The sequence below is a fragment of the Ostrea edulis genome, chromosome 1 (assembly GCF_947568905.1).
Source record: "Ostrea edulis chromosome 1, xbOstEdul1.1, whole genome shotgun sequence".
NCBI classification, from domain to species: domain Eukaryota; kingdom Metazoa; phylum Mollusca; class Bivalvia; order Ostreida; family Ostreidae; genus Ostrea; species Ostrea edulis.
Window position 1 is genome coordinate 24,434,816 of NC_079164.1, and position 13,741 is coordinate 24,448,556.

General features: G+C 37.3%; 1 protein-coding gene across 1 annotated transcript; it reads right to left on the reverse strand.

Moving 5' to 3' along the window:
* Nucleotides 1-8,286: 8,286 nt before the first annotated feature.
* On the reverse strand, nucleotides 8,287-11,754 carry LOC125663775 (uncharacterized). The gene is made up of 3 exons (XM_048896138.2): nucleotides 11,491-11,754; nucleotides 11,302-11,396; nucleotides 8,287-11,076 (listed from the first exon to the last, which is right to left on the reverse strand). The coding sequence occupies exon 3, from the start codon at nucleotides 11,065-11,067 to the stop codon at nucleotides 9,232-9,234; it is 1,836 nt and encodes a 611-aa protein (XP_048752095.2). The 5' UTR covers nucleotides 11,068-11,076; nucleotides 11,302-11,396; nucleotides 11,491-11,754; the 3' UTR covers nucleotides 8,287-9,231.
* Between the last annotated feature and the right edge of the window lie 1,987 nt (nucleotides 11,755-13,741).

The following is a 13,741-nucleotide window of genomic DNA, read 5'->3' on the forward strand; positions in this document are numbered from 1 at the left end:
AAACTGTAATGTTTAATGTATGTAAACTATAATGTTTAACGCGTTTAATACCTGTTGTGTTTAAATTGTAAATTGCTTAATACATTGTACTTATAAACGGCAGTGGTTGACACCTGTTAACGGTGGTTTACTTATATTTTACCAGTGTAAACTATACTTAAGTAAAATTTAAAGATGCTTAACTTTGTCATTTGATATACTGGTAGTTTCACGAATATGTAAAACCATGAACTACATAGGGTTCGATTGCCATTCACGAACCCAAAAAGATTATTGGAAAAGTTTGAATGCATCAAGAAAACATAGAAAATGTGCTGTTGGTATTGATGGTTGGATGGTGGGTTGGTTGTATATTGTTTAACGTCCCTCTCGAAAATCTTTCACTCATATGGAGATGTCACCAATGCCGAAAAAGGGCTGCAAAATTTAGGCTTATGCTCGGCGCTTACGGCCTTTGAGCAGGGAGGGATCTTTATCGTGCCACACCTGCTGTGACACGGGACCTCGGTTTGGTGGTCTCATCCGAAGGGCCGCCCCATTTAGTAGTCTCTTAAGACAAGCAAGGGGTACTGAGGACCTATTCTCACTCGGATTCCAACGGGATTGGTATTAATGATATGTACTATTATTTACAGGTTATGAAGGAATTTGGTATTGATAATTGTGTAAATATGACTGACGCTGACATTTGTACTGATATTAACAATGCAAACAAAACTGATTTTAAATTGTGAAATTAATGAAGAAGAGGTAACAGCGGCTGTTAGAAAACTTAAAAATGTTAGAGCCGCAGGTTGTGATCTTATTGTAAATGAGCATATTTCAAATACAATGTCAATCTTTAACCTGTATTTAAGAAGTTTTTTAAACATGATTTTTAACAATACGCATAGTACATGTAGCACTGATGTAGAAGAACAAAGGTGATCCAAATGGTGTGTTCCCCGCAAATTATTGCCCGATATCTATACTTAGTTCCCTAGGTAAACGTTTTACTTTGATTGCAGGCAATTGGTTTGAGCTGAACTTACGAGGAAGTCAAATCTTATTAAAGAAAACCAATCATGTTTCAGGAAAAGAACATTCTACAATCTACATAATACCATATTTTGCCTTTACAATTTCAATCATACTATTTTAATTCAAAAAAAGGAAACTGTTCTGTTTTGAGTGGAGAAATATATAAATTCTTTACCGGTGAAATATGGAAAATATATACGAAATTTCGTACATAAAATATTAGTAAAAAAATTTCCTCAGAGACAGGGAGATGACATGACATTCCATTGAATGAGAAAATATGTACACTCTGTATACCATAAGAGATGTCTGACCAATACTTTCTGCTTTTATGCACGAAATTTCAGATGCGGGTGCGACCCGCCCATAGGGGATGCTTACTCCCCTAGGCACCTGATCCCATTTCTGGTATATCCAGGGGTCCCTGTTTGCCCAACTCATTATTTTGTATTGCTTATAGGATTTATGAAATTGATCGCTGTTCATCATCTTCACCTTTCATGCGAATGAAGGGGATTGTAGAAATAATGGGTAAATCGGAGATGTTCCGAGGGTGTTAAAAGTGCTTTTCATTGTGATGATGATACAATAATTTACAATTCCATAACAATTCTCTGATTTTTTTCACAGAATCCTGTGCATTTCTCCTCAGAAGTAATACTGTGCCAAGACTTTCGATAATTTCGACGGTAGACGGTCATAATATTTTTAAAATCGAGAGCATGGAAAATATGAGTGGGTGGCGGGAAGAAAACACATTCAATCAATGAAAATAAATTTATATGTAACAGATGTTGGTATGCCCTGTATAAAACGACAGTCGATTGGAAACATCATACACCTGAATCATTTCATAAAGTACATTAAAGCTGTATGATCCGATGTTCATGTATTATTTTTGTACAGAATTACTTTAAAGCAGATCAATTAGTTTTGAAAGTTATTAACTTTCCCTTAATTACATGTTTGAAAACATTTGCATGTAAAAGAAAACAGTGAAAAGATTATTTTAAAAAAGAAAAAGTAGCGGGAACGCATAAATTCGCGTCTATAACTAGCCCCATGATCACGTGACTGTGACTTGAAAAGGCCGAGTGAATGTTGTTTGTAAACACCGATTTAAAATCAAATAGTTCTTGTTGAAACAGGTGAAGTAACGTATGCCATGCCGTGCAGCCTCATAAATACGTACGTCCGATGATTTAACAACGTTTTTACAAGGTGGGAAAAAAATTGTCGAAATTCGGACCTCGATACTTCAATTCTGATGGAGTACGTAATACACAAAAAATAAAGCTGTAAATTGGATGATGATAGTTATAACGGGTCAATTAAGTTAACTGAAAGTGACAGTAGAACATTTTGGATACTTTGACATTGCATTATCGCTGTTCATTGACAGCCAGAATGTTAAGGACATACAAATGGCGCATCCTTAGTCTGGCGGCTGAATTTGGGTTCGACATAGAATCATATCTAGAGAGATTTTAAAAAAGAAAAGCAAGTACAAAAAGAGTGTATTGTATCGAATTTACATATTGATTACAACTTCTATGTAGATTGATAGAGTTTTATCTGTACAATACATTGTGTACTTTATTCAAAACATCATTTAAAAAATCTTCTATAGTTCTTCACACTTCATAATGTCACAATAGACAGTCTAGTGCACAGACCAGAAAAACTACTCGCAAACAGGTTTTGAAGAATCAAGTATTCTTAAGCTCCGTAATGTGAATAAGTAGGCGTTGTCGAACTCTTAACGTGGTAACTAAAACCAACATGGTACAAGACTATCTAGAGACTGCATACCTCCAAGGCTGATCGGCTAACTCCTGGATCCACGCCCAGATCTCTCCTTTTAGATATACACCAAACCTCTCTCGTACTTGTAGGTCAACTTTAGAAACAAAACATTTTGAAAATCCACACATAACTGAGAACAAGAGAGATAAACAAGGAAATGAAATCAAACCCCTTCTTCTTGAAGGAAGAAAATATCGATACGTTATTCTATACCCGGTCGACAAGGAATGCTTAATCATCCTAGGCATCTGATCCCACTTCTGGTGTGTCTAGGGGTCCGTGTTTGCCCTACATTTTATTCTTTATAGGAATTCTCAGAGTGATCCCATCCGTACCTTCACCATTTCATTCGAATGTTCTGAGTTCATGACTCTTTATCATACCCGTTATTATTATTATTATACATGTGTGTACAGTCTCTGTTTTGTAGTTACAAGAGAAGAAAATGACAATCAGTATCAAGAATGATATACATGTACATACGGGTCATTTATCGGTAGAAAAATATACCTATCATATACCGCTGATATTGAGCAACCATGCCAATTTCCTTTTTAAAAACCTAATGCAAATAATGTAACTGTACCCCTATGGCGTCTCATTTTACATTGCCCAATCTGAAATATTGTTGAGACCCTGGAACACTGTCCCCTTTACATTATGTATGACAGACATGATTGCCACCTGATATCTTATTTCATTTCATTTGCTCTATTTTATCCACATTTCGTGACAGAATCAAGTACCGATGCTTCATAACCCACTGCATGCTAAGTAAACGCCTTTGTGTGCGTTAGATATATCGAAGATTGCTTTTATTTGCTTTCATAGAGCCAACCCTTCTAGCTGCAGCTGATATGGATCTCAAATATATCCAAATTGCTAAAAATTAGATTCAAGAATTTAATCGCCAAAACATCTGACAATCCTGAAACAGGAAGTTAAAAAGGCACACAAAGCAAACGGACATAATTGTTTACTTCGTCTCGGTAAACAATTCTCAGAAGTTTAGGTTACCCATTACACAATGCAGATATGCGAAACACTATTCCCTGATGACATGCACAAGGACGTACAAATGTTGCTGCTTTCGACCAATGTATTCAACTCATAATTGGGGAATAGCGTAATGCGACTGAAATTATGTTCAAAGTCTTACTGCACAAAAATTAAGTTTTCATGTCCTTCTGCCGCCCTTCAATATTTCCACATCTTCAGGTTTATATTATATTAGATGTGTGTCTACATAACATGCTTTGTCATCATTTGTGCAAGCGCAAAGAGAGTGATGGACATTATTGTGCGTAATGTGTTTTTAAACACATGCATATAACGATGGTTGACTGTATTCAATTAAAATCGATATATATATATATATATATATATATATATATATATATATATATATATGCGAAACACTTATGTTAAGTTTGTGAGTAAAATGTCCGGAGTTTACACATCGATAAATTCTTCAAAAAGAATGTTTTATTCTTATAATTCCAATTCATTCACTTTATTAACAATTGCAAAAATTTGAATAGTTTCCCCGCACTATGTTATTTGTTTTCAGGCGTGTATGAATACATCGCATTTTCGGGTTTATTGATGTATAAACCCTTGTTCAGCTTTATTTTTGTCCAATCAAAACAATTGTAATAAATAACATTGGAATTATACCAAATTACATATTAGCGCTGACTCGCTGTTATGACTGCATATGTTCCAAACGTTGTTGTACCTGGAAGTAGTAAAAAGAAAGTGAAACCAAACGAGACCTACAGACCATTTGCAGCCATTCACGACGTCTCCATAGAGACGTTAAACAATATACAATCAATCTCCGGTTCATGTAGGGTCTCCATTCGACAGAAAAATGTATACAACTAGAGAGTCATAAGTCAGTACAATTCGTGATTTGTGACTTCCATAACCAATTCAGAACTGGCTGACGTTCCGCGTGATCAGCTTTTTTCCCCCCATCAACAGCTACTCCACAACCATTGTGCCAAACAATAACCTCTCGTACATTTAAATTTTGGAAAAATTAATGAGATGAAAAAGTAACATAATGAAACCTTCGTGTATGTACACTCTGTAATGACGATCTTCTCTGTGAAAAAACACCACCCGTACAATATATCATATGTTGTGAATGATGAATGTACAGATGCGATGTTAAAAATTACCAAAACTCTACCATACAGAAAGTACCCAAATTCCCACTATACATGAAGTACCCGAGTTCTCACTATTTGTGCAAAAAGTACCCGAGTTCTAATTATACATGAAGTACCCGAGTTCTCACTATACATGAAGTACTCGAGTTCTCAATATACATGAAGTACTCGAGTTCTCACTATACATGAAGTACCCGAGTTCTCACTATACAAGAAGTACCCGAGTTCTCACTATACAAGAAGTACCCGAGTTCTCACTATACATGAAGTACTCGAGTTCTCACTATACATGAAGTACTCGAGTTCTCACTATACAAGAAGTACCCGAGTTCTCACTATACAAGAAGTACTCGAGTTCTCACTATACAAGAAGTACTCGAGTTCTCACTATACAAGAAGTACCCGAGTTCTCACTATACAAGAAGTACTCGAGTTCTCACTATACATGAAGTACTCGAGTTCTCACTATACAAGAAGTACTCGAGTTCTCACTATACATGAAGTACTCGAGTTCTCACTATACATGAAGTACTCGAGTTCTCACTATACAAGAAGTACTCGAGTTCTCACTATACATGAAGTACTCGAGTTCTCACTATACATGAAGTACCCGAGTTCTCACTATACATGAAGTACTCGAGTTCTCACTATACATGAAGTACCCGAGTTCTCACTATTTGTGCAAAAAGTACCCGAGTTCTAATTATACATGAAGTACCCGAGTTCTCACTATACATGAAGTACTCGAGTTCTCACTATACATGAAGTACTCGAGTTCTCACTATACATGAAGTACCCGAGTTCTAATTATACAAAGCTTCGTCATACTTTGGACAAACCTTGTACTTCTACTGGTGCATTCAAAAGTTGGTATATTTTGTAAGATGTGTAGCGCAAAATCTACTGAGGTTGATATTTTATAGATCTGGGTCGTAACGTATATAATTGTATATAAAGCGTACTTATCTGCACATTTAACATGGCTGTAGAGAAAAGCATGGAATTTTGAAAGTACTAAAGACAAAAGCGTGCCAATTTCTTTGAATGTCATAAAAATATTCCCAAATCCTATACACCTATAGCATATTAAGAGAAAATAAACCAGCACTGGCTGTGGTCAAGATGAGAAAGCTGTCAATTATTGTCACGCCATTGGCTTTACAATGTAGACCACAAGCTGATAGACTCGCATTTAATTTAATAAACCGTAATATATCACAATTACCGAGTCAACCACGCATATTCCTATATCCAGAGGTGTTGTGTGGTTTTAAATATCGCATTCAACACGGCGGCAATCTTGACTGTCATTGTATCAGTCCGGGGGCCATCACGTACAGATACCCAAATAGTCTGATCTTGCCGTAAAGCAGAACTAATGTACAAACCACTCCGTGTATTGATGGTGAGACTTGATGAACCCGGACAGATGACAACAACATCCCACTTTTGCCACGGTACATCTACTCTACAACTTGAACTTTGCTGATACAGAGACAATGGTGAATGTTACAGAAACTACTGGTGAAGGGGATCACATTCAACTAAAAAAAATATTTTGTGACACAAAATAAGACTAAATTAGCTTCATGTGATTTGATGCATGTTAAATTGAAATCTTTCGACGCATTACTCTCAAACAAAATAAATCCATATACTTTCGATTATTATAGGGGGGAAAAACTGTCTGTGAAGATTATATCCGATTTACAAATCTTCGATCGGAAATCTGGTCATGGACAATTACATTGACTGTACAGAACGACCGATATATGAATAGGGCAGATTTATTATAGAATGTCGATAGTCGATCACAAACACCTATCACAGAACTGTGTTTCGACGAAATGAGACGTTATCTGGTGTTTATTGATTTCTATTTATGTCACCATATGGACACTTAATGTAGACATTACACACACAGATATATATATGATATTTTATATATATATATATATATATATATATATATGATATTTTGATGGTGGATCCAGCAATTGAACAAATGATCTGAATGACTTTCTGCAAAATGTCTCGTCATACGCGATCGAGTCCAGTATGTGCGATAGATTTCGCATTTGTTCCCGGGAGTGCAGTGATAAACCCGACATCTATATCATACAATTAACTGAAACCCTGAGCATGGGCCCACGTACATGGACCGTGCTTTGAAGGGTATAATGACTACATTTTGGGTTTTACAAAGAGATGGTACCTCGAAAATTAGAGGCTCGCGTCAACGATTGATCTCTAGATATAAACCTGAAAGCAGTCACCTGTTACCCGCGGTTGACACCCACCCAATTATAGCCAGCAGCACCTTCATTGTGTTCCCTTAATCTCTACATTTACGGACACAGACTATTGAGAGTGACTATTTCGTAACATTTTGCAATTCTTTTTTTTTTTGTTTTTGGAGGGGGTGATTGTTTGGGCATTATGCAATGTTAGCCAAGCTTCACACGTAACACATCGCCACAATGTTTCAAAAGAAAATGCCTCACGGGTACATGAATAAACATACCTGCAATGGATTAAGACATTATATTTAGTCCCATGGGGAATTCAATTTCTCTCTCGATGATTTTACTAAAGAATAATTAAATTTTCCCGCTAAATAACGTAAAGCAAAAGTTTTCATTACCACAAGATAGTTACATACATAAAAGTTCTACGGTCTATTTCCCGGCTGTCGGTAAAATAAATAGACTATTCAGTAAAGGATCCAAAAGAAATTGTTTAATTATCCCTCTCCTAAACCAATGTTTGATGTGTGTATAACCATGGTAGAAAAAACACCACCCAGACCAACATCCAGCCCTTTAAAAACACGATGCTATATTATAAATGGAAAGTACACCGTTTACATAAATAATAAAATAGTCCACAACAGACCAAGAAAATTTGTGAATAAGTGGACACACTTTTCCTTCATTTTCAAAGCCTGTAAGAAACAATACACCATAACCTAAGTATTCTCACAAAAAAGTAGAAAACAACATTAGCTATGAAAATAATATAAAAAGAGGGAAAATCAGCCAAAACCACCCCCCCCCCCCCCCCAGTTCACGCGAGGATGAATAAAAGGAAATACCGAATCCAAGCTATTTCGTTGTATCAAAGTGAACCAGCTAGGGGAATGGTTGAATTTGTACCCGTGAATTCATACTAACAAATCGCAAAGTTTGGTGTGCTGAACAGCAGAGAACACAACAAAATATTAAAAAGGAAGACCAAAACCTTATACATCTGTACATGAAACAAAATAACACCAAGTCATACGGAACGCCGGATAACTACATTTATCATTGTGTTCTATACAAAAAGCACAAGGAAAAATTGCTGTATGTACATCATTTAATGACATCTGCTATAATCCTATAACTATATGTCTATATGGCTTGTAACTCACAGTCTGTTCAGATATACAACTATTTGATATCGGTGTAATATCATTACTCAGAATTGTGTAATATAATGTCACTGTAACGAATTGTTCTAGTTGAGGTAAATGGCCTCGCAAAATCTCAAGTCTTTAGTGACAACTGTCTCAGTTATATATCGTGGAGCATTAGAAGTAAGCCACTCTATAAAATTAATTAGCATACATCAGGTCGAATATAATGAAAACACTGGTATGTACATAAATTCACTTTGCGTCTGTATACATTAAAACAGTGATTGGATAAACTTACACAGCTTATAGACATATAGAGAACTTCCAAGATTTGGATGAATAACAATTTAACAAGATATGGAATGATTATTTGATACAATGCTTCAAGAATGCTTTCAAAGTATGGCATGTGTTGTAAAAATATCACACACACAACTATGCGATGTATATACACACGCTCGATGGCAGAGATGGGTGATAAATGACTCAAGGCACTACATTTAAAACATGAACAAAGACCGCTTGCTGTTAAAAGAGTGTAGACATTCAATATCCCTCCCCAGTTAATCTAATGTCAAAAAATTCCACACTTGAAATTGCGACATCAGAAATAAAAAATAAAAAAAACCAAACATTATCTTGATACCAGAAAGAATTCAGCCATAATCGGGGCACAACTGAAGCATAACGACATTGCACAAAATAAAGTGTCAATAAAATAAAATATGAACTTTATACAAAACTGATTTGAATGATAATGCTAGCAGTATCGTGTTTTGTTTAATATATCCATGCTATAAAACTTCACTTTAATATCACCAAAAACACGAATTAGTAAATGAATTCCGACTCCAGTTGACGTGTGTCCTCATTCAGCGCGGTGTTCAGTTCATATGCTGAAGGGTAGTAGTCTTCGCCTGACCTGCCTTTAGATGCACGATGCTGCTGTTGCATACTCTTAGAAAACGACTTTTCATTCAAAAACTGGTTCTCCTCTCGCCGGAAGTCGCGTGGCCTACGAAGCTGAGAATCAAATTCTCCAGGTGGTGGGTAGGCGCCAATGGGTACTTCAGAATTGTAACCCGTCATTCCATTTTCCATGGGAGGGCCGTGATCGCGATTTTTCTTCTTGCTCTTTTTCCCCTTTTTCTTTGGTTTCACGTTAGTAGGATATCGCATCGGAGGTGGGACTGACCTTGACCTCCCATAGCCAAAGGGTGTTGGATAAATGGGACCGTACACGGGATGGATATAAGGGGTTGGTGGATATCCTTGATACATCATTCTAGGCGGACTTTGGTTGTCAGGAGATCGACTACGACGATGTCTGCGGTCGTGCATATCACGTCTACTCAAACGCTCCCGTTTCTTGTCCTCGAGATTCATCTCATAATCGCGGGGTGGAGTGGGTGGTCTATATCCAGAAATATCACTACCGGAATCCGAATCCCCATTTGCCATTTTCTTAGGGGCAGTTTCATCTGGTTCTTTTTCAGCGTTGGACTTTCGGGATGAAGAGCTAGATCGACTTCCGGATCGCTGACGTTGTTTCGGTCTCCTGACATATATAGGCGGCGGTGGTGGACCATACATCATTGCTCCGGGTGGCATGCGCATTTGTGGTGGAGGACCATACATTGGTCTCCGCATCAGAGGCGGTGGTGAAAAGAATCTTGGTCTGGGACCGACCATCATGGGTCGACTTGGCATCATAACGGGGGGTCTCCCAGGTGGACCCCTAATACGAGGACCAGGGATGACCATTGGTGGTGGCACAGGTCCACCTCGCCCCGAAATAGTAGGGTGCTGTGGACGCTGGGGCATCGGGCGAGGTGTTCTTGAAGGTCCAATGTCAGAGTAAGCTTTTTCACCTATTTTTTCGAGGTTGTATTTTTTTACCTCAGTATTAGTACCGCTGTAGAAGTATCCCTGGGTTGGGACTGGGTCGTAGAATTCCGGAGCAGCATCTCTGACATTTTCAACCGCTTCGCCGCTTTGAAGACGCACTTCACCCTGTCCTGGTGCACCAAAATCAGTTTTTCTGACACTACCATTTCCATTAATCCCGTTTGGAATACCTCCGTTGATAGCCGGTTCAATTCGGGTACTTTGTGGAATTTGTGTTTGAGACGGCGCTACAAACGAGTTACGGTTGCTTTTGTTTCCTGATTGCTTGTGTTTAGCATCAACAAACTTGGTTGCTTTCACTAATTCCAAAGCATCTTGATCACTTGCACATAAGAAACCATGGCATTCCAACACTTTTTTCCCCTTTGTCCTGCGAGTAATTGCTGTGAAGACGGCAGGATTCTTGGTATACGAACCATTTGCCTGTTGTGACGTTAGCGAAACAAATTTTGACGTCATCTCTCCCGTTGCACCATTAACGGAGCGCACCTGTCGGACTCCTGCACATAATGTCAAGGCATATATAGGAAACAGTATAACAGTGTTCGAGTCTTTAACGTATTGAATTTGTAATCCAGATGGCAAAATACTAATCCATGTGTCGATACCCTGGATTTGGGCGTTGTCGCCGACTGGATATCTGTCACGAAGGGGCTGCTGAACGGCCTCCAGACCCTCTGTAGTCTCCATGGGGACGGAGCTTCCGATGTACAGAACCCGTTTCCGAACGAGCACCTGTTCCTCCCGTTGAATGACCATTTTGTTGATCTAAGGTTAACAAAAAAAAAAAAAGCACACGGTTAAGAGGAAGGAATGAAATTCACAAACTAAAATTCTCACACAGTCCGTGACGATATTTGATATACAGTGACTCTGTCTGAATTTTTATGAATAAAGGGGGAGTTTCATGTGTACGGCTCACTTCACCCGTGAAGTAAACGGCGATCGGATGGCGCACGTAATTCGTTTCAGTTAAATATGTAAAAACCATACCTGTGTTTACGCGGAGCACCAATCTGGAACCATTTGTCAAACTTTCTGTTCCTGTTGTGTCTGTAAGTCTTTAAACGCCGAATATATTGTTAATCCTACAGTAAATAAACAAACTGTCACAGTTCCACACGACAAATCACAGCAGAGTGGTCATTCCGAGGAATTATCCTAAATATCCCCTAACCTTACCTTTCCAGGTATTGTTATGCAAAAGGGTCCGACCGTAAATATGACACGCTATGCAAATCTTTTCAGAACCGGTTTTGCGCTTGGAGTAGACTATATTTAGACAACTTCACGATCAGCCAGGCATGGCACTTAAAGAATGGAAATTATCTCCTTTTGAATTTAAGGAAATTGAACAAAACCCCGACAAATAATTGTCTCACTGCCACCGCTGGTCGTTTGACAAACAAGCTGTTTTCCCGTCACGAAAGAGTAGGTAGCGAAATCGATATGTATTATTGATTGATTGTATGAACAATACGCAGATATTTTGTTGCTCGATGATTTAATGCTGTCATTTGTTGGGATATAGTCCTGCGGGGTAAAATGCAGTAGAAAGTGGTCATCCATCATTTTGAAGTAAATGTCATTAGTTAGCTTATTATATTCCGACAAAAAATGTAATATTTATACTCCGGACCTGGAACTCGTGAACCAGAAACGTTCTATTATGTTTTTACCGACTGATTAGCAGCCCGATATTTCAGACATGGTCCAAAACCTTGTGTGTAGTATTCATACATTACATTAAAAAGGGAGCATTTGCAGACACCTATATAGAGGAAAGAATTGAAAACATTATTTTAAAATCCATTTTGATTGTAACATAAACAATCCGATATTTACAGAGAATTTAGGAGTCTAATACATGTATGTAGTGCACATAGGATAGTTCTTTTTATTTTTTTTGTTGTTGTTGAAAAAACTTATTTTATAATTACATGAATAATAGAAATTTAAAAAGAACCTGTTGTTTAAGAAAATGACCTTCTAAATGCTTTGTACATGTATCATTTGAATATGGTATGATAATCACGTTCTTTTTTCAAAACAGAAATTTTCATTGAAATGAAATAACAACTCTTCTACTTTGATTTAAACATACATCTACACAGTGGGATTTTTGTGTGAGTGTCATTTGGCACCCTCGGAGGATAATACCAGTTACATACTGATATGAAGGGTGTAATTTTCTTTACATTGAAAAAGTTTTTGATTTGTCGGATAAAGATTTCTTGATGTTTGAAAGTAAACTCGTGTGTGTAATACCTTAGCACAACACAAGGGTTGCTGGGTTGCTCTGCCTTTCTTTCTTATTATTATTTGCCATGTTTCGTGATGACGTCCCCACAGTGTTACACACAATCTATACAATCTTATTGTAAAGGCAATCAGCGCAAAATTATGTAAACTAAACACCTTTCAAAGTTTATTCATTACTTTCGAATTGTGAATTGTGAAAAAATGTTTATCAGAGAAAATATCAACAGGACCATTTCCCCACACCGATTGCCACGTTTATGGGGGAGGTAAATGTGAAGGACACTTTTTTCCTCACAACACAGGTAAGATGTATCTTATCGTCTGCCCTCATATTGCGAGTCTCACGAGAATCCGTGTGTAAACAAGATGGGTAACTCTATCTACGTTACACAAACTGGTATGAAAATTTAAATTGAGTTACCTCTCTTTGAAAAGCGCGACACGACTATGCACGATGAAATACTAGTGATTTTCAATTTCTCATTTTTTAAAAATAAGTAAATGCAAAACTGATAGTTTTATTTCATAGAATCCAATCTGAAACTATTTTCGATACATGTACATACAAGTATCATTTCCAAATTCTTCGCTTGGAGATGGAAAAGTTGCGACAGAACAAGGTAAAATGCGAGAAGATGCTTGACAGTGCACGCCGGTGATTTATAGAATATACTCTACTTATTCTCGGATAAAACAATTTTTATTTTCATAGGGAATTAATGAATGAAGCCCTACATTTGTTGATATACAAAACACGGGATTCAAATTTCCTACAGCTAGGAGTAATGTTTCCAATTTTTACACAAAACTTTTAGGAACTTCAAAACATTTTTTTTCCACTATAATTTTTGTAAGAGGTTAATATCTATCCTGTCAGGTGAATGACACCCATGGTATTAGCAAAATTATCCCGGAATACATTTTTGTAAAGCACATTTAATAATTACAATAGGCATAGTCCATTAATGCTAAGCTATTCCAATTAAAAGGAAACATTCCAAAATGCCTATTGGTTTAGTTTATTTTATATAAAAATATTTTCGACATGCTTCTAATTCTGCCCTTAGAGTATGCAAAAGTCAAGTACACGAAATCAGTCGATAACGGGCCTGTTCTGGTTCAGTGTCCCTCTCCCACGAGGTGGTGACGTTTGTGTGTCAATTGGTTTGTG

Coding starts and splice junctions, on each gene's coding strand:
- LOC125663775 (XM_048896138.2), bottom strand. CDS start 11,067: ATGGTCATTCAACGGGAGGAACAGGTGCTCGTTCGGAAACGGGTTCTG.